The sequence below is a fragment of the Periplaneta americana genome, chromosome 13 (assembly GCF_040183065.1).
Source record: "Periplaneta americana isolate PAMFEO1 chromosome 13, P.americana_PAMFEO1_priV1, whole genome shotgun sequence".
In the NCBI taxonomy this organism is placed as follows: domain Eukaryota; kingdom Metazoa; phylum Arthropoda; class Insecta; order Blattodea; family Blattidae; genus Periplaneta; species Periplaneta americana.
The window spans coordinates 102,956,706-102,983,805 of NC_091129.1; the positions used below are offsets into that span (position 1 = coordinate 102,956,706).

Here is a 27,100-nt window from a genome sequence, read left to right on the forward strand (position 1 = left end):
TATAAATCTTTTCTGTGAGAGGATCAGTTACCATTCTGTCGTTTTGTTCCGATTCTTTCATCGAATTTAGTAAATTAATGTATTTATAAAATATATTTTGTGTACCTAGGTTATATTTGCTTTATTACATTTTATTTTAAAATATAAATTTGATTTAAATATAAATAGTAATCATAACACCTTTTTAAAGTAATATGAGAATTATTTAGCTGTGTATAGAAAAACTTTTAATTTTGCTGGTAAACAAGAAAATAATTGTATTTAATCGACGCATATTTTAACGTACAATGAAGCAGAGTGCTGTAGTACCTTCGGAATGCATTGCATTATTGTGAGCAATACGACATGCGAAACCTGTCATTTGATGTCAAATTATTATAACAAAAGAAAAAAGGATCATTATAATTGTACTGAATAAATATTTTTTTCTTCATCGAATGGCAGGTACTTACTTTGCGCCATTTACCCAACTGAACAAATACAACAGTCAGTTTTATTTTCTGAATTATGATAGTTTCTTGATAAGGGATAGTATGTGAGTTGTACGTTCGAAATCTTTACAAATTTTACTTATTTGTGTAGAATCCGCATGCTACTGCATGAATTTCAGTCACTGAAACAATCCGTATAATTTTGATTTTTTACAAAGCCCTTTGTGCGTTAATTTTATGTACTAAAATATCATGTTACTACCAGCTGTATTGGCGTAGTTTAATTTCATTTTGAATTTATATTTTACCTGTTTGGATGAAGACTGAACAGGTCAATAGATCTGGTCTGTGTGATCCTGATTGTTCTCTTAGTGTTGTCATCGGCGACGATGATGATGGTGGTGATTTTGTTTTGCCATCTTTTTCGTTTCATATGTCACCTTCTGTGATTTCAAGTTATTTATCTTTCTGAGTACAGCTCTTATTCATGTAGGGTCATTCACTGACAGCACTCGTTGTGAAGGTCGGAAATGTTTGTAAACATTAGTTCTGGAAGCCTGTCTCATGGTATTCTTCTGCGTCTATTATTTAACCAACTGAGAGTTTGATTCCATTGACGAATATTGTTGGCATTGAAATATTCATAGTTATGTATAGATTTTGATAATATGACTTGTTTCCTTAACTGTGATATGCTTCGTCACCATTTGTCGAGAGTGATAAGAGTAATTGCGTTATATCGCATGGCTATCATCACAAATAGGCCTACTGTACAGAATATGCCAAAAGTGACATTTCCGTGATTTCATTGTAGTGTTAATATTTGGTACTCGTATTTATTCACATGCCGTGTATAACGTTTATCTTATAATAATAATAATAATAATAATAATAATAATAATAATTATTATTATTATTATTATTATTATTATTATTATTGTTGTGATGATGGTGATAGTGATGTGATCATAGGAACTTAATTTTATGAACAACATATATAAATAGAAGTAGCCTATCATAAATTTTAAAATTGATATGCGCGTAGTTTAAACCCGTGCAATTGTATGTCTTAAATAGAAGATATTATTATTATTATTATTATTATTATTATTATTATTATTATTATTATTATTATTATTTGTGATTGAACAAAGTCTTCCAAACTAAAGAGTTTCCGTGCATAACTAGATTTACTTCTTCTGAAAAAAACTATCGCATATTTCCGCAGATAAGACAATCTTCAGATAAGACTAGGTATAAATTTAGAGCACAATATTATGGTTTTAGCTTATATCTGTCCTTTAAGAGGACCTCGAAACTTTCAACCCTCATGAAAAAGAGTAATAAAATTCTTGAAAAAGTGCGGAATTTCTAACGCTATGGATGGCACAGAGGACGATTTGTTATGGAATACTGATGTTGAAGTAGAAACAGACTCGCCACATTCAGAATGGGACCCATATGACGACGCTATCAACAGTGAAAGCCAGGACGTTTTGAGGTCTAAAGCCTCGGACGACGAAAGTCTTTTTTTATCTGCCATGTAAGACGATCCACGGTTTGGTGGCTTTTTTTTTATGATTCAACTGTCATCTTATCTGCGGAAATATAGAGTGATTCAAAGGTTCCGATCCATTTTCATGAAACTGAAGTGTAACGTTTTTCTTTTACAGGTAATATAAACCATGCTTACTAAAGAAGAGAAAATAGCCATAGTTTGTGGACAGTTGAAAGGGTTAACTTATGCTCGGGTCCAGGCGGTGTCATGAGGCTTAAAACATACGGTTGCTTAGGATACACCAATTCTCTGCTAAGTCTGCGTGTTGAGGCTCGAGGCCTACGTTCAATTGCGTCCTGTATGTTGCGCACAGTTTCTGCCGATGTCGCTGGTCTTCCTGAACATCTTTCATCCAGTACAGATCCTGTTTGAGAAATTTGTTAATCAAGATCCTGATATTTGTCGTTGATGGACCAGGTTTGTGAATTTTCGCAAAAACACAACTTAGACCTGAGCATAAGTTAACCCTTTCAACCGTCCACAAACTATGGCTATTTTCTCTTCTTAAATAAGCATGGTTTATATTACCTGTATAAGAAAAACGTAACACTTTAGTTTCATGAAAATGAATCGGAACTTTTGAATCACTCTGTATACGAGATTCGAAATGAATTTAAGTATGAAACTTTATAACAAAATCATAAACTTTTAAAAATGTTAAAATTATTTAAATAACGTTATATACCTTTATATAACCGGACGGTATCGTTTCGACGCTAGTTTGGCGCCTTCGTCAGCATATGGTGAACTACTGCTGCATCAGCTAGTTCTTGCTTCTCGTTTCGTTGTTTCCTGTCTTGTATGGTGGGAGTAGGCTGTTTTGGTGGTGGTGGGGGTTGTATGTTATGTAATGGAATAATGTATGTATTAAGTTGTAAATGAGTATTGAGTATACAGAACATTCATATGCAGACCGTTCCCACTCTACCCTCTACCTAACAAAATGTGTTGGCGGGCAGTGAGTGTTCATATGCCGGCAGATGGATAGGTCTATTCACGCTGAAAAGTTTTAATTTACACGTGCGACCGATACAACAGCACATGCGATCGAAACGTGGATTCAGATGTTGCTAAGGACCGATTCAATAACAACGAGTGACCAGAACACGGATTCAGACGTTATAGGTATCGTTGTCCCTAGACGAATGAAAATTTAAAATGAGAGACCTGTGTTAACGAACCAACTGGATGACGTAGGGAGGGGTTAAGGCTGGTTCACAATAACCCGGGAACGGAAACAAGAACGAGAACGGAAATACATTACTTTAACATTTTGTTCTCGTTGTCGTTTCCGTTCCCGGTTTATTGTGAACCAGTCATTACTGCAACCAAGGCACTAGTTGGACAGTGGGTTAAAGGTTATTCTTCAAGAACGCTGGCGATACCTATGTTGAGGTCCTACATGTTATACTGTCGGCAAATGCCGCTTTAATTTCCTTGGGACTGGTGGTCCGTACTACACGATATAAGCCGTCGGAAAATGACAACATGGGACTGGTCAGATCAGGTTATGAACGCTCTGTATGTTGCGGATACGTTAATGTATGCTTGTATATTTTATATTGTTGTTTACTCTGGTTTTCGTACAGAGGGAAGTTCTTCGCTGAAATTTCAAATGGTCTCTGATCATCTCCACTTAGAAGTGGAGCTGCTGTATAGGACGTTTCAGACCTAAGTTGAAAAAAAAGAATCAGCTAAAGAAATATATGAACACAAAATACAGAACTACACTAAAAATAATTTCATCTAAAAATATCATAGGTCTTTCTAATTCCTTTATTTTTCTCGTTCTTAAAAATTTGTTGCGACAGACACCAATGTCACCACGTTCCATTAAATATTTCGTATTGTCCTCGTTTCTACTGTATTGGAATCAAATAACTTTTAATACTTTCCGCAATTAGGAACGTGAAGCTTTAATTTGTAGTGTTTTGTATTTTACGAGCTTCCGGCAAAATGTCATCTAAACTGGATTTTGTGTCTTCTTTATATAAAGCATCTAGGCCTACTATCCATCTGAAAGCTTCCTGATTAAATGTGTCTAATGTTGTAAAGGGAGAGTCACTTTTAAGCTTTTTTCCAGATTCACTTTCTTTCATGTAGTAACTGTATACAAGCCACCGGCGTAGCTCAGTCGGCTAAGGCACTTGCCTACCGATTTGGAGTTGCACTTGGGCGCGCGTTCGATTCCCGCTTGGATTACCTGGTTGGGTTTTTTCTAGGTTTCCCCAACCCTAAGGCGAATGTCAGGTAATCTATGGCGAATTCTCTGCCTCGCTATTATATTATCAATTCTATCGACACTAAATGACTTAGTAGTTGATACAGCGTCGTTAAATGATCAACTAAAACAAAGTAACTGTAAAGGGTGATTCAAAATAACACCAACAACTCTTGCTTGCTAGTATGTTGCACAGGACAGCAAATTGATCATTTTTCAAGCAGGGATCCATGTCCTGAAATACATAGTTTGAGAGCTGTGGGCGTCAAAGTATGACAACGCTTCGGATATGGTGATGGGCGTGCGTTTCACATTTTGTCAGGAAACCTCCACCAACCCAATAAAAACATTACATCGTGTATTAAATTACAAAAGGGATTCAAGTTTTGACCTCTAACTTTATTACAGAACGTAGAACACCGGTGGTATAGAGATTGGCACAAGTTGTCAAAGATATGAAGAGTCCACTGCAAGAATGATGGATGTCATTTGGAATACATTTTGCAGGAGAAGCAATTGAAAGTTTGAAATGCTTAGCGCTCAAAGCTTAACTGAGATTTTCCGATCATTACTGGACAATGACTATCAATGTTAATACCATATAACTCTCTATGTACATTCTATATATCTTAAGCTATGCATTGACAGTCTCGGTTCATTTTCGACAAGAAAGTGACATCTGTCATTCTTGCAGTGGACTCTTCGTGTAAGGTCGTCTGATGTTACAGAAGTCTCGTATATTATATTCTTCATAGTACTCCAAACAAAATAATCGAGGAGTGTAAGATCTGGCCATGGAACAGCCCCCCTCAACCATTGCCATCCATTCTGCAGTACGTATAGATTATTTCCGTAGTTGTACACTGATACATGTCGTACTGCCGTCAGCAGTGTTACTGTAACTACACCACAAGTGATGATACAATAATTAGGATTTGGAGCTTGGATTATGGAGTGATGTCGTTCATGCGCAGGACAGCTATCAGGTGCAGTTAGTCCATCCACCTTGCGTTAAAGGCTAATGGGTTGCATAACTACAAGGACGCCAACAATAATTGGAACAAACTTTGACGCCCCATTGCAGTCAAACCACGCATTTCCGGACATTGCCCCCCCCTCTTGAAAAAGATCATTTTGCAGTCCTCTACAGCATGCTAAGAGTTGCCGGTGTTATTTTGAATCACACCCGTCGCTTTAAGTGTATTCTCCAAAACATGACTAACGGACATTGATTGTCTTCCATTTCTTTCATTGTCATATATACTCTGGAAAAACATATAAACACGACATGCGACTTCCTTGGTATCAGAGTGTAGGCCAATGTAATGTCACCTGTTAAATAGAAAGTTATTTTATTATTAAGCACACAAACCACAGTAGTTATCCCGAATGAAAAATAATTGCAAATGTCGTGTTTAAAAACTGAACTTAATTAGGGTACAAGCAGGGCTAGACTGAGGGAGGATAACAAAGAACGTTAACATGTTATAGGAACATCCTGTCAATCATGTTGTATATGGTATAGTAAGTAGCACACCTCCAACCCCACTTCTTACTGATTGACAAGGTTCGCCCTAAAGTTTAAAGTCAACGGCCGGTGGGAAGTTTTCTTCTCTTTAAAAAACAGAGTAAAATATGTAAATTGTGAACTTTTTGGTGTAATGTGTAGAATCTTCATATCTGATTCTATATTACTATAATTATGGTTGTTGTTAGTGATGTTCTATGTAATAATTAGATGCAGTGTATGGTTTGATTATTGCTGAATCATCTTCCAGTTTGTCCTGTGTCTGAGCAACTATTGCATTTTAATTTGTAGACTCCAGTTGAATTGTATTTGTTTGTGTGGTGTGATTGTTGAGATATTTCTGTAACGTGTTATTTGTTTTGTGTGCTATTTTGTAAGCTATTTTAGTTTTCTGACGAACTGGGATTTTGTGTGTTGGTATTGTGATATGTTAATGTTATGTATTTATGTTATGTTTGTGGTGATATATTATGTTTTTGTGGCCTTTTTAATAAAATTAACGTGTCTATTATATTAGGGTTGTAACCGTTATCTTGTGATGTATATTTTATAATATTCTGTTCTTCAATGTAGACGTCGTTGTTCATTGGTATGCTAATCTGTGTATCATTGTATGGAAAGATGCGTGTTTGTGTTTAATGGGATGGTTGTAGTGGGTTTCCTGTATATCTTAAATTGTGCTTGTTGTTTGCTTTGTTATCATAAGGTCTAAAGAAATTATAGAATAGCTGTGTTCTGTTTTCATTGTGTACTTTAATTTAGAATGTATTTTGTGTCGTTGTTGATGTAAGTTTGTATTTTACTGCCATTATATAGAACTAGTTTTCATATACACTTAACGGCAAAAAGAATAGGCCGACTCTTGGTCGATAGAAATGCTAAGTTCTATCGCGCGGTTCACTCGTGTAAACGTAACCCACTGCAAGGCATTGCTGTGGTGTCTCTTCATTGAAAGTCGTCCGTCTATAATGTAGTAAACCTTACGAGCAGTGTGTGGCCCAGTGGTAAGAAGTCTGGCATCCGTACCAAAGGTTGTGAGTTCGCCTCCCGGTACGGTAAAATTATTTTTTTATTTTCACTTTTACTTAATTTATTAGTTTAAATGTGAAATGGCATTTGTAAACAAACTTCGTTATGCCTGCCTTGTCAAAATATCATTGCCCATCACCTGTGGGCTATTAATAGGCGAGAGCTGGCCTGTATAAACAAAAATACTTGTTTCACATCCTAAAAAACCGGACGGATATCAAACACAAATAAATAATTAAATTAACAAAAACAAACAATCTTTTAATATATTAACAAAAAAAGGCCTGTGGTGGGGACTAGTATCTCGTCCACAAACCACCTGCGTCAACAACTGCCCTCATTCTGCGCGGCATGGAGTCCACAAGATTATGGAACAGGTCTAAATTCTTGGCCATCTCCTCCAACGCATCTAGAACTCTGTCCCACAATTCCTCAGGTGCCCGAACGGGTGGTTGTTTTGCCCAATTAGAGCGTAGGATCCTTTTGACTGCAGCACACAAATTTTGAATCGGATTCATATCTGGTAAATTTGGAGGCTAGTCGACTGGGTCGACATCACGCCTCCTCATATACCATCTTTGAATCCGATTGGCGGTGTGTATCGGATGATTATCCTGCTGAAAGAAAAGTGTTCCTTCTGGATATCGTTTTCGGGTGGAAGGGATCATTACATTTGCCAAAATGTGTTCATAGACTTCTGCCGTAAACCGCCCGTGGATGCGTTCCAGAAGTCCTGCCCATCGTATGACATCCACCCCCAACACGCGACCCTCACGCAACCCGACTTGTTAATAATTCGTCTCACGAAGCGTTCATCGTATCGGTGGCCATTCATACAATAAACTAGGGTAGTACTATCGTTGCTATTGGAGACAATTACCTCGTCGGAGAAAATGACATTTCTCCAATCGAAGTCCTGTCGGAGAGTAGCATACGCAGAATAACCTATGCGAACCAGGGCAATGGGTCATTGTTTCTGTGCCATCTTCAAGCGTAATGACGAGACAGAACGTTGTATTAACAGATAGCAGTATTGCTTGAAAGAGAGAGGGAGGTTTATTATTTATTAGAGTTTGGGCATATTCTAAGAGATATTGCCACATAATTATAGCTTTGCGAGACACATATGATGGCAAATTTGTAATAAAAAAATAGATTGGTGGAGATTCGAACCTTGAGCTACTACTATCAACGTGTTCAATAGACCAATGCCGCGACGACTTACACTACTGTGACCGTTAATATCAGTTTGGCATAATACGTGGTCTTCCTGTTCATATTCACTCCGGTTGATTTTGTATTTATCAATTTTATTATTATTTCACTCTTCAAGGGCCCTGATATATCTAGAATCAACCCATTCGATTTTATTACATATTTTAGACTCTTAAACAAAGTACAGCAAATTTAAATGGTTTAATTATGTGTTACCTAGTGAACTATGGCTTTGACGAGACGAGCATGCGCAATGTTATGTCTCTGGAACTTAGAAATTGTCGGCCGGCCCATTCTTTTTGCCGCTAAGTGTACGTATCTGTACCAGTATATGCTATTCTGAGTGTTTGTTATTATCGTTATGTAGTATTCTTGTTTGTTCTACATTATGTATGAATATATCTGCTAATATGCATAGTTTAATTTTGACATGGGAGGAAAACGGTTGGATAATTTTTTCTTTAATTCTTTTACTTACTTACAAATACTTTTAGAGAACCCAGTCCCTAGCATCATACCTTACTTCCCTCAAATTAATTTTATATTATCTTCCCATCTACGTCTCGGTCTCTCCAAAAGTCTTCTTCCCTCTGGTCTCCTAACTAACACTCTGTAAGCATTTCTGGATTCACCCATACGTGCTACTTGCCATCTCAAACGTCTGGATTTAATATTCCTAATTATGTTGGGTGAAGAATATAATGTGTGAATTTCTGCGTTGTGTAACTCTCCATTCTTCTGTAACTTCATTGCTCTTAGCCCCAGATATTTTACTAAGCATGTTATTCTCGAACACCTTTAACCTCTGTTCCTCTCTCAAAGTGTGAGTACAAGTTTCACAGCTATACAGAACAATCGGTAATATAACTGTTTTATAAATTATAAGTTTCAGGTTTTTTTGAAAGCAGACTGGATGACAAAAGTTTCTCAACCGAATAATAACAGGCATTTTCCATATTTATTCTGCGTTTAATTTCCTCTCGAGTGTCATTTATATTTGTTACTGTTGCTCCAAGATACTTCAACTTTTCCATTCTTCAAAGGATAAATTTCCAATTTTTATATTTCCATTTTGTATTATATTACAGTCACGAGACTTACTCATATACTTTGTCTATTTTTCTACCAATTCCTCATAGAAGCCATCTTCATAGAGCCCTCTTTCTCTTCTATAGGAGCGTGATCATTTATAACTATGATATCGCATCATCTACCCTTAAGTACTAAATAGGGTACTGGTAACCTGTTGCTGATAATTCGACCTTTTTCACTGCTGATTTTATTATTTTATGAATTAAGAGTCCTGTTCCTAATTGGTGATTATTGTTTCCTTCTCCATAGTACAACAGGTAATCTCCTGTTGGTAATGTGTCATTCCTATCTAACCTAACCTCCTGTACTCCCACAGTCTATTCTTATGTAGCTAGTTCTTTTGTAACTAATGTTACCCCTCTCATTCTTTTACATATAAATATACGACCAGAAATTTTTGGCTTTAACTGAAAAATGTGTAGGCCTATAATTTTGATGAGGCTGTTTATTTACTTCATTTTATTTTTATGCATTGCGTATTTGTACTAGATACAGTAAGAGGTGAATGTAGTTTGCTTATTGCTTACAAACATTTGCTTTTTCTGAAACTTCCCAGAATGTCGTACATTAATTTCCATACATTGACGTGGAAAACCAAAATAAAGCAAGTCGTGGTAGTGGATGTAAACCAGACACTTTTACTCCTGCGGTTAATCTTGATGTGACATTACGGTTCCCCACTGAGTTGCTCTAAGTGATGTCATATATATATAGATATGACAGCTGAGAGTATTTCTGTGGCAGGTTTTTTAGCTATTTTTTAATGAACCGAAGCATATGAAAGAGACTGATTGCATTTGTGTTGTCTGTTTTTCTAGGCGGCAGCACTCACCACGAGGAACTGGACAATGTATACCTCATGCTGGACCCACAGCTTCATCCCATCACTCCCGACACCACGTGCCAAAAGTCTGTGCAGATCTTTGAGCAACACAAGCAGGTAAATTTACTCACATTCATTGTCACAGAGTGACAGTTACGTATTGTGAAGTATAAGGAAATGGATAGCAAAATGGGAAGTAAAATCTGTCAACCAGAGTCGAATCGTCTGATAAATTTGAAAGTTATATAAAAAAAAATGAAAATGGAATTTCTAAAAACACAAAAAATTCCAACTGAGAGGAACTTCTTCCTGATTAATATGTTATTCTTGCTTATTTCAGGACAGCTGTTACAAAATCAAGGTCTTTCATTGAACACGATTGATTTGTAAAACGTTAGGACAGTTTAAGATACATGATAATGGCTGGGTTTATGGTTGCAGGGTTTTTTGCTTTCCATGCTCCTTGTAACATCGATTCGTGGTGTACAATAGGAGGGAAAGATCTTGGAATTCTTAAGGGGAAAGATGATTAAATTTTATTTTCTTAAATTGATGCACAATTTTCATTTTTTTTTTTTTGTATGTATATTATGTCATTGCTTCAACAACTTAAATTCGAGATTCGTTTTTGAATAGGGGCTCAAGTTTTGAAAATAATATCAGGATTCAGTAATTCATTAAAATGAATATATCTCATTTATTTTTTAAGATAAATTCAAAATTTATATGTAGGTAATTTTACTCCTAAAAGCACGTTCTTTAAAATGTCTGTAGCACAGTTTTGATGTTGGTGTACAAAATTTTAAGATAAGCAATTACATTTTAAGAATGAATTTTAGAGATACTTTTATAGAAATATGGAGGGATATTTTTCAAGTGTAAGAAAATAACACATTTATTTTACAGAGAAACGTTTTCTAATAACCTAAAGAATGTGTTTACCAAATATCATGCAAGTAGCATTAATATTTTCGAAGATACGTAACTCTATGTAGAATAAAGCAAAAGTTACGAGAAATTGAAATCAATTTAGTGTCATTTAAAAACCCTGAAACAACTCAATAATGCGGACCGTACAGCAGTACCGATTATGTGAAACAAAAGAGGATCGATATATTGCTAGTAAAATTAGTGACTATACTTTTTTTTAGCAATTCGGTGCACTAGTCAAGTGCAAGATTTACGGAGTATAACGGCGGTTTTTTTAATGCACTGAAAGAAAATCCACGTTTTCGAATATATAGCCTAACACACTATCATAGCAAAATGAAGGAGATATAGTATGTGCTCCAGGGAATATCGCTGAAATTGACAGTGCGCCTAATTGACACTAATATATCTTTACATCAAACCCCACCTAACCTTATCACTAACAATGCATTTACGGTAATAGACACTACTATATTTATTTTCTTCATCAAACCCCACGTAACCTTATCACTGGCAGTGCATTTACGGTAATAGACATTAGTATAATTACCTCTCAGAAATGATGAGAACAAGGGAGGGTGAGAGAGAAAAAAAAAAAAACAAATTTCTCCTGACAACGACGTCACAGGCAAACGTCATATACATAATATGTTAGCAACATTGTGAACTTGATTATCATCATAACATCACAGTTGAAAACTGCGGTACCTAATTCTCCAGTTCAACGAAAACTCAGAGTATCAGAGCTTCGAAAACGGTGTCATGGCAGGTGACAAGGCCGTAAATACGAATTAAATTTTATATAATGTATTTTTCACATTGTTTTAACGGAAAAAATAATTAGGTAATAATTAAAGTTATGAGAAATTGTAATCAAAATTTAATGTAATTGAAAACCGTGTAATTAGTAAAATGTTTATTTTTGTATGTTTTGGTATTTACACGAATTGTCATGCCAGTAAACGAACAGTGGAATGTGAACCTAACAATAGCAAGGGGTTGGGACAGATAAGGGAACTATGAAATAATATGACCAGACATGGTATATCGATTGTGAGCTAAATTTAAAAAATTCAGCGTCTCCAAAAATTCCATAGTGAATTTCAAAAAGTTAACTACTGTATGTGAAATTTATGGGCAATAGTGAGGAATAGACATACAAATTTTCACAGATGTGAAATTAATAGCTTAACGAGTTGTACAAATAAAAGTTTTTGTTTATTTATATTTTTTTTTATCCAATGTGTGTTCGGAAGATCTTAAAACATGTGTTTTTGTTGAAATATGAAAACTGATTTTTTAAGTTACGCTACTTTGCCTTATGTGTACAGGAGTATAGTGAAACTTGTTACTTGATTTAAAGATTTGAATGTAAATCTTCACGTAAGTAATATACCGAAGAAGTTTTTAAAAGCAAGAAAGAATAAGTAATACAGTAGTTGGACCTTTTTTTATTTACTTAAACCAAAGTAGTCATTCTGAAATATCAAATGAATTTTGTTTGTTTGTTTTTTAACGTGAAATATTTATACACTTGAGTCGCCTTGGGTGGCACAGGCGGTATAGCGCTGGCTTTCTGTGCCTGAGGTTGCGGGTTCGATTTCGGCCCAGGTCGATGGCATTTAAGTATGCTTAAATGCGACAGGCTTATGTCACTAGATTTAGTGACAAGTAACAGAACTCCTGCGGACCAAATTCCGGCACACTGGCGACGCTGATATAACCTCGGCAGTTGCAAGTGTCGTTAAATAAAACAATTTTATTTATTATTTTTTTGTACGCTTGACTTTCGAGAAATATGATCATACTTTCGGTAAAAACTGTGGCGTCATTAATTAAAGAAGGTTTTGGATGACTAAAATAAATTACGACTTGTTTAAAAAAATTAGTTTCGAATTCAGCCAGCCATGATAAAATTGAAGGGGAGAAGGAAGTATAAAACACAAGTAGTTAATTTAACATGATCTAATTGTAAAGTATTTAACTGCGATATTGATTTCCAAGTGAATACAGTTCTCTGTAATGACATTATTATTCATTACAATAATTTCAGACAACTCATTGGCATCATATTGATGTGTGAATTGTTTCGATGATCAATTGCAGTGTTACTTCGAAAAAAAATTAAATTATGGTTTATTTAACTCGCAACTGCAGAGGTTATATCAGCGTTGCCGGTGTGCCGGAATTTTGTCCCGCAGGATTTCTTTTACATGCCAGTAAATCTACTGACATGACCCTGTCGCATTTTAAACACACTTAAATGCCATCGACCTCGGGATCGGGATCGAACCCGCAACCTCGAGACTAGGCCTCATGAAATAAGGAAGCGATTATGATTTAGTTAAGGAGAAGGCTTCGCCTTGCTAAATTTAAATGTGAGAAGTATGAAGACAGAAATAGTTAATTTAACATAGTATAATTCTAATTTCGAAATGAATCCAATTCTCTGTAATGACTAATGATATATTGTTGGCGTCATATTAATGTATGAATCGTTTCGACTATCAATTGCATCGTTGTCTCGAGGCAACATGGAATGAGGAAGCAAATTATGAAGTACAGTAATCAGTGTTGTCAAGTGAAGGAAAATTTCCCAAAAAAACGGGAAATTCATATTACTAGAGGGAAAAGGGAATTTTTATTGAAAAACTAGAAAAGCGCATTACGATTATTTTGCTATTTTTAAATATTAATAGCAAAATATAAAACATTATTCCAACTTGCTCCTTACACTCCACTAAGCTGTGCTAAATGCAATATACAGGTGGTTATGGAATGCGATTTATTAGTAGTACGGAATTTCTCAATATAAATTATAAATATTACATTAGTAAAGTGTAACGTGTAACTAAAGGATTCCTATACCCAGCAGAATATATCAAAATGTTATGTGACTATATTAAGACTTACAGACATAGAGGTCCAGGAAACTTACCAATTTCTTCATGTCACTTATCGAAATCTTAAAAAAATCATAGTTCCTTAGATGAGAAACTTTACAACAAATTTTCTGAGGAAATAAAAACTGTACTAATGTCATTTTACACGTCTTGCGAAAACTATTTTAGAAGTATTGTTAGACTAGTGGTTATTTTTTAAGAATGTAATGCTACATTAGGTCATTATCTTTATAGGAACCTGTTAGGCTTATGTTGTTACATACTAATGATGATAAAATTTATTATTATTATTATTATTATTATTATTATTATTATTATTATTATTATTATTATTATTGAAGTAAAACAGTAGGTCTACATGTTTAGGCCTGAAGTTGTTTAGTTTGCAATTTTGCCTTTGGACACTTTTTTAAGAATTTAAAAGTGGTGATAAAATGTTTTATTTATTTAAAAATGAAATTTTTTTTAGAAATCTGGAGGGAAAATTCCTTTACTTAACCTGACAACACTGACGTTAGTTAACGTCCGCATTGTTAAATTTAAATGTGAGGAGTATGAAGCAGTGTTGCCAACTTTAGCGACAAGTCGCTAGATCTAGTGGTTTTGAAGGGACGTCTAACGATAAAAATTACGAAATAGCGACCAACGACTTTTCTGGAGTTTTTAGTAATCATTTGGCAACAAACGTAGCGATTTTTTACGTTTTGTAATTTTAACTGTTTTAATAAGATGTTTTTGGAAACATTTTTAATTTGACAATATTTCGACATAAATATTATTATAGAGAATTTTTTTTGATACAATTTCAAAACTTTATAAGAACAACCCTGCAGAATGTATTATGACGTCTTGGATAATACCCTGCATTATCTTTCCTTTAGTGAATTCTTGGCGCTGTTAAATAGTGTTGGATTCAAGTGTACCAGTACAAATATTCTGCCGGGGCTAACTCTAATAATTTTTCTGTTTGCTATGGCCGTACTTCCTCTTTCCTATTCGAATGCTGAAGTGGAACGCCTGTTCAGCCAGTCTAACTTAGTGATACAAAAACTATGCTACAGAATTCATATCACGCCAGAAACATCTTGAGAATTTCGGAAAAAAACGAGTTACAAATACCGAATTTCCTGAAAGTGTTCTGCGGAAGACTGGAAATACTGATGTTCCACTTCCGGCCTATATGAATCCTCGTCTTCCATGTCAGCAGCCACAGTAGAAGATGAGAATATGGATGATTTATATCTCTAAAAAAGTTACGGTACATTTTTGCTATTGTTAATCTTACCCATTTCTTTTGTTACGCTTTTTTTTACGTGTAAATTGAATTTAGCGACTTTTAGCGACATTTGACATCTTGAATAATTTCGAGGGAAAAATTGTTCAAATCAACTTTACAGGGAGTTATACCTGAAATCTTGATTTGTATTTGACATCTTATTTGGCGACTTTGAAGTGACAGTTGTTGGCGACACTGGTATGAAGACAAATGAAAAGAAATATGAAACTTTCATTTCAAATCCCAATACATTCATGAACAGCGGAAACATTTCACGCAATTATGGGGATTCAATGAATCCCTTGTCACTTTTTATTTTAATTTCTTACATGAATGACTATCTTTCGTATGCTCCATGATCTGTTGCCCTCTCATAATTTATATTGTCTTCCTGGAATTTAAATACGTATTTTTTCGCAAAAGGAAAACACTGAAGATATTTTAACTTATTACTAGAAAAATACAAGTCTTTGTGACTCATATGCGGGAAAGAGGAGAGGGGGAACATAGGAAGAGCCGTACATTTCAACATGAGGCATCATTTATTTACATGTTCTGCACACTACCAATTTCTTAGAACTGGCAGATATGTACGCTCAGTTCTGTACTATGTCCTGTGACTATTGTGGCCATGAGATCTTGGATGAAGGCCAGTGCTTAGATGAGATCTGTTAGCATTGAAGGATATATAGAAAATAAATGATTCTAGGTGAACTAGTGCCAAACATACATGTGTAATGGGTATTTCAACAGAGTATAGTTAGTGGATGAAGAAAATTGGTTGCTTATTAAAATGCTACATATATATTTTTTCGTTTCTCTATGAATATATTTATTCAATTAATAGAAAAAACTTTCTTGCACTTGCAGAACACATACAAGGTTTGTATGGGAAGTAACCAGTCATTTAATGTGATAAAGTAGAATACCTAGATGGGGGTGTTACCTTTGGGGTCGAAAGTAGCCAAATCGGAGCTGTATGAGTGATGTGATATTTTGGAAACCCTACAAGAAATGTGAAGAAATGGTAGCCGCATTTTAATGAATTTGGTCACAACACATTTCATACCAAGATCTCCTATCAAACTCTGAAACTATGTATGTATGTATGTATGTATGTATGTATGTATGTATGTATGTATGTATGTATGTATGTATGTATGTATGTATGTATGTATGTATGTATGTATGTATGTATGTATTTTTTTTTAAATATTAGTTGAACGGCATGTCCCATTACAATAAAGGTAATACTACATGCCTTGCTACCTGTATGTTTACAATATAACACATTATGTCTCGTTTCTGTCACTCTCTAGGCGTATGTAGGTCTGTTATTCTGTTGTGAAAATTTGAGTCTTTCATTATATCTATTGCCTACTCTTATCTATCCTAGATTAAATTATCCTACGTTTACTCGTCTAAATGTATAACCTTGACATAGTTTGTGAATGTATGCGCATGTTCTTGCATTATTTTAAGCTTTGTGAAAGTCCACTTGCCAGTTTTCCTTAACATTTCCCGCTGGAACGCTAGTCTTTCTTTGTCCAATTTCGGGCACTCGAAAAGGAGGTGGTCGACGGTCTGTTCCTCTGCTCCACACGCACACGACGGGTTGTCCCTCAGCTTGAATCTGTATAAGTAAGCACCGGTTTTTCCATGTCCAGTCAGGAAAGTTGTGACCTTTCCATTCAGTGGAATGTTAACGCGTAACCTCTCTTTTACACTGGGGAAATACGATTTTGTCACTGCACCATTTTTCGTGTTTTGCCACTCACTTTCCCACTTAACCACACTTTCTTCCTGAAGTTCTCGCATGATGTCGCTGACTGGTATCCTGTCGAAGCTCACTGGTATCTCGTTGTTACTTGCTGCCTGCTTCGCCAAGTGGTCGGCCAGCTCGTTCCCCGCAAGTCCAACGTGTGCCTTGACCCATGCGAAGAGAATAGTCCAGTTTAATGTTTCCAGCTTTCTTATCTGTTTTCTAATTTGTTCTATCAAGTGGTGATGGTTATTGAAATTCCGTAACGAATCGAGTGTGATTCTGCTGTCGGTATGAATGGCTGCTGATTTTCGAACATCTTTTAGTTGTTTGAGTACTTCAAGCTGTTCTAGGACTTTGAGAATGGCGTACTGTTCCGCTTGGTTGTTCGAGCACCGCCTGTGGAGTTTATATTGCAGCTGATGGACTAATTCTTAATCAATGAATATGGCGACACCTGAGCCAACTCCAGAGTCTCCCTTGCTGCCATCGGTGTAGATGTCTACTTTGTAAGTTTGATGACTTGATTTTTCTTTAATCAGGATTTTATCTGCTGGATGCGGCCATGCTCTACTGTGTCAATTTTAATTCCCTCCTGGATCCTTTTCGTGCTTTCATATGCTGTCGCCAGCTTCTGAATTTCTATACCTATGGGTGTGTTTTTTGTTAGGATGCATAGTGCTTCGGATGACGTGATTGGAAAGGCCTTTGCTATTTTTATATTTATGAGTCTCTGTACTCTTTGTAGTTTCAGTTTGTTGTGTCTTCTGTTGATGGCTTCAACCCACACTGGTGCCCCATATGTCAAAATCGGCAGTATGGCTCCTTTGTATATTATTCTCATAACATCACTGTATGTATGTATGTATGTATGTATGTATGTATGTATGTTTACACTGCAAATAGGTAAATATCCGGTTGCAGTGGTAACTAATTACACTCAGTAATGACAGTTAATAATAAAACAATAATAAATTAATAATAATACTAAATAATAATATTACAATAATATAGTAAAATCCCTCGTAACCGGCACCCAAATAACCGGCAATACCAAAACAACGGCATTGTTGGCTGGGTCAAAACAACATTTCGAATCTGCCACATTGCCACAATCTGAGCCGTCAGTGTTGCCACATTAAGAATTTCGCACGAACTTTCATTTTCAGTGAATATTCAAACCTAAAATTAGTGTATTATTTGTGTTGTGTGATGTGTTTTAATAAAGAAAGTCCACACAGTTTTTATGTTTATTTAGTTATGTTCAGGCCATCAGTATTGCCACATTAGAAAATTTACATGAACTTTTATTTTCGAGAATATTGAAACCTAACATTAGTGTATTATTTGTGTTGTGTGATGTGTTTTAATAAAAAAAAATCCACACAGTTTTTATATTTATCTAGTTATGTTCAGGCTATCAGTATTGCCACATTAGACAGTTTACATGAACTTTCATTTTCGAGAATATTCAACCCTAAAATTAGTGTATTATTTGTGTTGTGTGATATGTTTTAATAAAGAAAATACACACACTTTATTTAGTTATGTTCTCATCGTCAGTGTTGCCACATTACGAAAATCGCATGAACTTTAATTTTCAGTGAATATTCGATTCTGGAATTTGTGTATTATTTGTATTGTGTGATGTGTTTTAATAAGAAAAATCCACACAGTTTTTATGTTTATTCAATCATGAGCAAGTGATAGAGAAATAAAGTTCACATGGCTGCAGTTTCAACATTTGGCACCATGAAATACGATTTATTTTGTATATATCGGTATTTATTCAGTTATTCGGCAAAATCTCGTATCCGGAACTAGCCTGGCCCCTTTGGTGCCAGATAAGAGAGATTCTACTTTATTAACAACGAGCATCCTAAATTAAATGAAGCATGATCACTTAAAATAACATTTAAAATAAATCTAATTTGTATCTTAACCCTATGTAGTAGGCTATTATATGTTCATACATACACAAGTACCTTTCAGCACTACACTCATTTCGCTGTCAACTCACTCACTGTATTGGTACTACGACACATTTCACTGATACTATCCTGTTTTCATTAACACTTCAAAAACATTTCACTGTTCAAATACTTTGCTCTACCACTATAAACTATAGAACTTAACTGATACAAACACACTTCACTGACACAACACACTTCTTCACTGATACAACACTTCAAATAATAAAACATCAATTACATCCTTTAAATATAATATACTACCGTCTATTAGTAAAGTTCTTAAACTTATTTTTAAATACATTTTTGGTTATTGGTAAAGTCTTTAGTAAGTCTGCAGGTAAAGCATTCCAGTCCCTGATGGTACTATTGAGAAAAGAAAACTTTCCATTGTCCGTCCTCTGCCTTCTTTCCCTCGATTTATGTGGGTGGTCGTTCCTTGAAGAATAATTTGGCGGCTGCAACCTATAGCCCGAAGAATACCTAGATCTTATTCTAATTTTCGCACCGTCCATCACCAATTTTCGTTGATTGCAGTCTGCATGCATTCAACATTTTTGGATGTTCTGTTTGTTAAAGGCTTTCCAGAATGTGGGATCACCTTCAGTTGATTCCCGGCCATTTTTGAAGAAGAGTTGGTAGCGCAATTTTATATGGACTCCACTCATTGAATCATCTTCGAAAGTCGTCTTAATTATTCAAATAGTTTTTGCGGATAAATGTCGAACTTGGAATCTAAACTTGTTAGAGATTCTGTTATTTATTTACTCCGTTATTGTGCATGTGATGGTCAAAAGTGCACATGCTCACTCAAAGGTATCGCACTGTCGACTGAGCAGCCCCATGTCCTATAAGGTCCCCTTTAATTTACTGTCAAATTGTATCTAGATCATACTACCTGTTTTCGAGATGTTCAAAATGGCAGGATGCTTTCTAGACAGATATATATCTCCTCCTACTTATTGACCTTGATGTGAAGCATTCATAATGCCGTCATGTTCATAATTGTAAGGATTACGTGCATGCCATTTTTTTTTTTTTACTTATATAGAGTGTTTCAAAAGTGATGGTAAAAGAATTAGGGATGAGAAGTAAAAACAAAGAGAAACAAAAAGTTTCAGTAAATATGGGTCCATAAATTAACCGTTTAGGAGATAATGTTTATTCTTTCTGGTTGGGGCCGCCAGTGACATGAGCACTTTGATAAGTTATGGTAAAGCGGTAACATTCATGCTTTGTACGTATGCCACACTCTCCTCATCCCATTTCCAAGTGTGAGACGATATGTAAGCAGACGATGTGGTTAACGGTGGATGTTAAAAATGTTATGTTTTATTTAACGTCCGGATGTGCCGGAATTTTGTCCCGCTGGAGTTCTTTTACATGCCAGTAAATCTACTGACATGAGCCTGTCGCATTTAAGCACACTTAAATGCCATCGACCTGGGCCGGGATCGAACCCGCAACCTTGGGCATAGAAGGCCAGCGCTATTTAACGGTGGATAGATAGAGGAGGACCTACACCTAGACCACCGGATTTTTGTGTATGGGGTTATGCAAAAAGCCTAGTTTACGCAATATACATCAGCATCGGATTTGTTCAAACAAAAAAGTTTGTTTTGTGTGTGTTCAATCACTTTTCTGTGGTATTGAAACCAAAATTATGAATTTTATTGTCTTGGAATTGATAAATTAAATAAAATTATCGCTGGTTAGTACTTAGCATTCAGTGGCTCAACCAAGACAAAATGGCATTATCTCGTAAATGGTTAATTTGCGGACCCATGTTTAGACCTACTGGAACTTCTTTGCTTCTCTTCGTTTTTACTTCTCATCCCTAAATTTTTTATCATGACTTTTGAAACATCCTATATAATTCGAGGGCTTAATGTGAAACTAACGTAACTACAAAAATTGACATTTTTAGATCTTTACATCAATCGATAATAATTTGCTCTTCTACTTCGTAACAAAAAATCGTAACTCAGTTCCGAACAGTCTTATACTATATATAAAAGAAATAGTAACCAAAACAAATGATGGTATAGTTCATATGAAATAAGTGTATTGCCTGTTAAGAGTTTCGTTGTGAATAAAACATCCATTGTAGTTACATTAGTTTCACATTAAGCCCTCGAATTATTCAAATACACAAACATCATATTAACAAATACCACGGTCAGCGCGTCTGGCCGCGAAACCAGGTGGCCCGGGTTCGAATCCCGGTCGGGGCAAGTTACCTGGTTGAGATCTTTTCCAGGGGTTTCCTCAACCCAATACGAGCAAATGCTGGGTAACTTTCGGTGCTGGACCCCGGACTCATTTCACCGGCATTATCACTTTCATTTCATTCAGACGCTAAATAACCTAGATGTTGATACAGCGTCGTAAAATAACCCAATAAAATAAAAAAAATAAAAAACAAATACCAGTCGGTCTGGGTGGCGCAGTCGATAGAGTGCTGGCCTTCTGTGCCCGAGGTTACGGGTTCAGTCCCGATTCAGATCGATAGCATTTAAATGTGCTTAAATGCAACAGGCTCATGTCAGCAGATTTACTGGCATGTAAAAGAAATCCTGTGGGACAAAATTCCGGCACACCAGCAACGTTAATATAACCGTCATTTGCGAGCGTCGTTAAATAAAACCTAATTTAATTTAAACAAATACCAGTATTCTTCACTTAATGATGCTGTCCTTTTTATCAGTGTTATTTATTATCTGAGAAAGACTTTTCAGATTTACTTATATATTTAGCTTGGTAATTCTTGTAATTTTCTTAAAATCGTTTCTGTGCTTACGATGTTAGTAGAGATGAACAGGGGCTGGGCTTGGGCCGAGTTGATTGAAGGGCTTTCTCCCAAAACGAGTTAAGTGCATTTTCAATAATTTGACACTAAGGACAAAAAACTGTGGATGCTGTTTCGATTTATGCTGGATGTTTCCTGGTGGTTGTGTTGTACACAAATATGTGTTTTCAGTATAGGTAAAATAATAAATCCTCAGTTTAAATCTACGTTGTAAATAGGACCATTCCTAAAGAAATAAATTAATACACTTTCTTTGTGATGTTTTTCATTGACCAAAATCTCAAGAACAGTACAAAACATGTTTGTGTTTGTAAATTTATACCTTACATTTATACAAAATTCTCGTCATATACCTCGACATGCATGCAACAAAATGCTACCTACTGCCCTAGGGTGAACGGCGAACAATAACAGGGCGAAACTTCTAGGAGTACGCGGAACTATGTAAACATGATACTTTTATTCATCACGTACTCGCTTGTTGCGTCTTTCTGGCGGATAATTGGAATGGTCATTGTCTATTTCATTTATAACTAGAGCCCGAAAGTTAATGAAATATCCCTTTCTGAGACATCTCATACAATGCAGGATGCATTACAAACTTGTTTCACTTCGATTCGAAATAATATAGCCTAATTTTATTTTGCATTTTTATGCATTTTTCGGTCTTAGCTTAGTGGACTTACTGCTTTACAAGTACTTCTCCAATATTTTGGTCGTTAATTCTTGCAATTTTCTTAAAATCGATTCTGTGCTCTGTGATTAGTTGTTTATTTGGTTGTCAGTGTTTCGAGGTAAATTGATGCGAAGTCTTTGATAGAAATATTGCGTTAGCATATAAAAATTATCATCAAACTACGATAGACGATCCTAAAATTATCACTGGTTAACTGTATAAATATTATTGATGGGGAATTGTTAATGAGCTCATTATCATATTTCTCAAATTGTGCACATTGTTAGGTATCCACAGCACAGAGACAAATACATAATAATAATAATAAGAATAATAATAATAATAATAATAATAATAATAATAATAATAATAATAACCGACCTGCTAACTGTGAGGTTGTGAAATTGAAGCTTGAATAAAAGATTGTCCAAAAATTGAGTAGATCTCAGCAGTGAATAGGCCTAGATAGTGCTTACTCAACTGGCCAGCACATTGGGTGCACGTTCTTATCCTGCATATTATTACATGACAGGGATCATTCATGGTAAGTCGGCCTCAGTAGCGCAGTCTTCTATGCTCGAGGTTGCGGGTTCAATCCCGACCCAGGTCGATGGCATTTAAGTGTGCTTAAATGTGACAGGCTCATGTCAGTAGATTTACTGGCATGTAAAAGAACTCCAGCGGCACAAAATTGCGGCACATTCGCGACGCTGATATAACCTCGGCAATTGCGAACGTCGTTAAATAAACCATACTTTACTTTAAAAATTCACGGTAAATGACAACTCAGCTGCCCTCTCAAAGTACGCGCTATTGTTTCTTAATGTAACATTCCAATTAAGTTTTCATTCTCTTACAGTTAGTATGGGCAACTAATTTTTTATGTCTGTGATCTGCTGTAGAGAAGAGATCTGTGTGCTCAGTATGAGGGAAGGTTTCGGCACGAGCACATTAACAATTCCCTTCTCAGTTAAATGGAATACATTTAGTGGCCTTTTATCTTATAATAAACGTTGTTAAAAGAGTGAAAACGTGTTACGAGAATAGATTGAATAGAATATATCATATTATACAGAGTGGAAGTGAAATAATCCTGCATATTTTCAGAGTGAATAGTTCATGTTGTATGTAACAAAAAAAAAAAAAGTGTAATACCTTATTGATGAAAAGTTGATAGTTTTCTAAAAATTTTTTTTTTTTTTTTGCAAATGTTATTATTCTTGTTCTTTAACTATTGTGAGTAGAATCGTGATTTTTATCCATATCAATAAAAAAATCTAGTAAATAATCATTTATCACTCTGGCGTATTTGAGTAGCGTGGACGGTTTTCGCGTAAATTTAATTTAAAAACCACTAATTTAAAGCCACTGACCAATCCGACCAGCAACATTGTGCCCAGAAAGGGAGATGGGAGGTACTTCAATAAGGCAAACAGACATGAGTTTGTTGACCTCTTACATCTGTATTACGAGAAGAAAGAGCAATATGTTAGCGGCAATGTTGCCGGACTGCTGAAACTTCCAACTGAAATTTAAAATTAACCGTGCATTTAATCACAAGACGTAATATAGGTTTTCTATTCATTTAAGTGTACCCTTTCGTCCCTTTCACTGCACTATTATTTCACTTCCATCCTGTATTGCATATTATGCAGAAGAGAGAGAAGACTTGCTATGACTCTGCTGAGAAACAAGAGACAGGACTGATGTTGTGAATCAGAGCCGGCTATTCTAAACAAACCAACCAACATTATATTATGCTAATAGTATATGAGCATATAATGTTACATAAATGATTTTCTTTTAGGCGAGATTGAGATTAGATTAGTCCTAAGAACTTCAACTATATTTGACTTTTCTTGCCTATATCTTCAATATTGTATACTTAATACTGTTAACCTTCGTCCAGGCAGCTTAATTGATAGAGTAGCTGGCTACAAACTGGAAGGTCCTAGGTTTAGTCCCAAGTGGTGATGGAATTTTCTCATTGCCAAAACTTACAGAACGGCCACGAGGTTGATTCAATCTCCAATCAAATTGGAGTACTGAGTTTCCAAGAGGTAAACTGTGGATGGAGCACGTGGTACTAACCATACCACCTCATTCTAGTGCCGAGATCAAGAAAACGTGGAGTTCTACCTTCATATGCCCCAAGTGCTCATGACGTAGTGTAGATAGGGGATACATACACATAAATTGAGAGCATTCCTCACTACAGAGTTTCTTCTCCTGTCAGAACAAGATGACATTACAGCCAACTTTATTATTTCCTTCCATTTATTAACTCCTCCATTCATCCCTGTCTTGAACATAATTTTCTGTGACTCGAATATTCCTCATAGATTGCTGTAAATTTTGTTTCCAAGAAATCTGTGGTCGTCCTCCTCTTCTTCTTCCCTCCAACTTCCATTCATATATCTTGTTAGGAATACGTGTTTCATCCATTCTGCATGAATGTCCATACCACTTCAGTCATCTTCTTTCGGTTTCCTTCATTATGCCCTCCTCAACTTCCTTAATTCTTCAGGTCTCGATATTCGTGATTCGTGATTCCTACCATACGCGTGTACATACCTAATTTGTTACTTGACCCCACTGCAGTCTCGCAGGACTTGCATAGTCATCTGTCTATGTAGTAGAGAATTTTGATGGGGAAAATATTGATAATTGCGAATGGTTCCTCTCATTCAGGGACAGAACTCTTTTACATAGTATAAATGTACAACATGCGACTTCAGACTTTACTTCTCTCCTGAAAAGTAAACTGCAGAAGGTTTCTATTACAATTAGAAAGCCATTGCTCTCGGCCAATTTTAAACCTGCGACTCCAGTATCCAGTGGCAAGCATGATAGTCGTTGGACCATTGAGGACTGCATGGACTGCATGACTAATATAAGTAAAATTATCCAATGTCGAGTTTTGTTTGCATATTGGTATCTTGGCCTCATTTTGACCTGCTCTTTTTATCAACGAAAGCAATTTTATATTTCAGCTAGCACAAGAGTACTTGAAAGTACAGACAGAGATTGCGTACTTATCTCGCCACAAGGCCCAACTTGCAGAGAGACTGAGTGAAGCAGAAGGTTTGAGTCAGCTAGATCAGCAGGACTCAGAGCGTCATCAAGAGGAACTCAGAAAACTCGAAAATGAAAAGGTATGTAATTTTTGTTTTCTTTAATAATTTTCTCTGTTTCTTGCCATATACAAAAATTGATGAAACTAATAATAATAATAATAATAATAATAATAATAATAATAATAATAATAATAATAATAATAATAATAATATAATATCCTATCCTATAATACAAGTAAAATATAATACAATTTTAGTAACTTTACAATGTTAACGTGTTAAAAAAAAGTGATGAATGTTTAGTCTGCAAGAGGACTACGGTATGCTCGTCTATTCTTTTCTCTCGTGGACTAAACTTTGCTATATGGCCATATTGGAGTTTTATTCTCCATCGTCAGCAGTCTATTGATGTTGCATTCTGTACCTTACTGATCACAAACCACCAATAAGAACAACACACACATACAGGGTGTAACAGAATAACTATTCCTAATTTTCTGATGTGATAGAGGACATGAAAATAAACATTTTTTCTTAATAAAGTATTGTCCGGATATGCAGCATTCCAATCAATGGTACATAGATTAAAAAATACAAATGGATGAAAATGACTACAATGAAGAAGTGAAGAGTAACTGTACCAAAGGCACTAAGTGCCAAAGTTGCATATTCAAGGAAAGTAAATAAAACGTATTAAGCATACAAAGATATAATTTATTACAGTTGTATGAACACTGTAATAAATTATATCTTTATATGCTTAATATCTCATTTATGAACACTGTTGAATCTGACCTCACTTGTGTAAATTTAAATAAAACATTTTACAATGCATAATTTTTTATTCTGAACTGAAAATATTATGATAGTTCCTTATTATTGGGAATACTATTTTCTTTTGTATCCTTCGCTAATGGCAGCATCTGATTTGAGGAAGCTCTAATAAATAAATAAAATATATTTTATATATTACAAGTGTTATAATGTGACTCATCAATAAATGAATAATAAAATGAGGCCCAATCGTGACTTGAAACTGGAGTTAGAAGTGGCAAATCTTATGGTTTCTTGAAAGACAAAACCGGTGTTAAAAACAAATCTCCTATGAATTCATCACATTTTTGGTAATTGTAATTCTATTAGTGCTCTCTTGTCATAATCATATCATTTCACTGTGATGAAGAACTTTCACTGTTCAAGAAATAAATACTAGTAAATAGGTGATGATGTGGGTGGAAGTGATGATGATGATGATGATGATGATGATGATGATGATGATGATGATGATTCATTCATTCATAGTGTTCTGCCCAAGGGCAGGTCTTTCACTGCAAACCCAGCATTCTCCAGTCTTTTCTATTTTCTGCCTTCCTCTTTGTCTCCTCATATGATCCATATATCTTAATGTCGTCTGTCATCTGTTATCTTCTTCTATGGATGATGATGATGATGATGATGATTATTATTATTATCATTATTATTATTATTATTATTATTATTATTATTATTATTATTATTATTATTATTATTATTATTATTATATAGAATGCCTTATATTTTGAGAGTGAATCAGTTTTTTGTATTGAATAATAGCATCCTTTTCTAGTTCATGTTCTAAAGGTGACTGATGAACTATTAATTGCATTGCAGATATTGGAGTAGATTAATTGACAACTTTTGTACTTAATCAGAGACTTTGATTTTGTAGTCGTTTTATCTTTTTAAGATTTGTTGTTATTAAAACTTCATAGCAGTATGTAATTACTGATTTTATAATATAGACATTATACTGTAAGTAGT

General features: G+C 35.2%; 1 protein-coding gene across 2 annotated transcripts in view; it reads left to right on the forward strand.

Moving 5' to 3' along the window:
• LOC138712187 (mitogen-activated protein kinase kinase kinase 7-like) overlaps positions 1–27,100 on the forward strand; it is a 166,683-nt gene that overhangs the window by 83,819 nt on the left and 55,764 nt on the right. The window contains exons 10-11 of one of the 2 annotated variants that reach the window (XM_069843689.1): positions 9,893–10,014; positions 25,217–25,378. In XM_069843689.1, coding sequence (XP_069699790.1) covers positions 9,893–10,014; positions 25,217–25,378 — 284 coding nt within the window. The remainder of the gene's footprint in view (positions 1–9,892; positions 10,015–25,216; positions 25,379–27,100) is intronic. The other variant, XR_011335657.1, reaches the window with a different exon arrangement.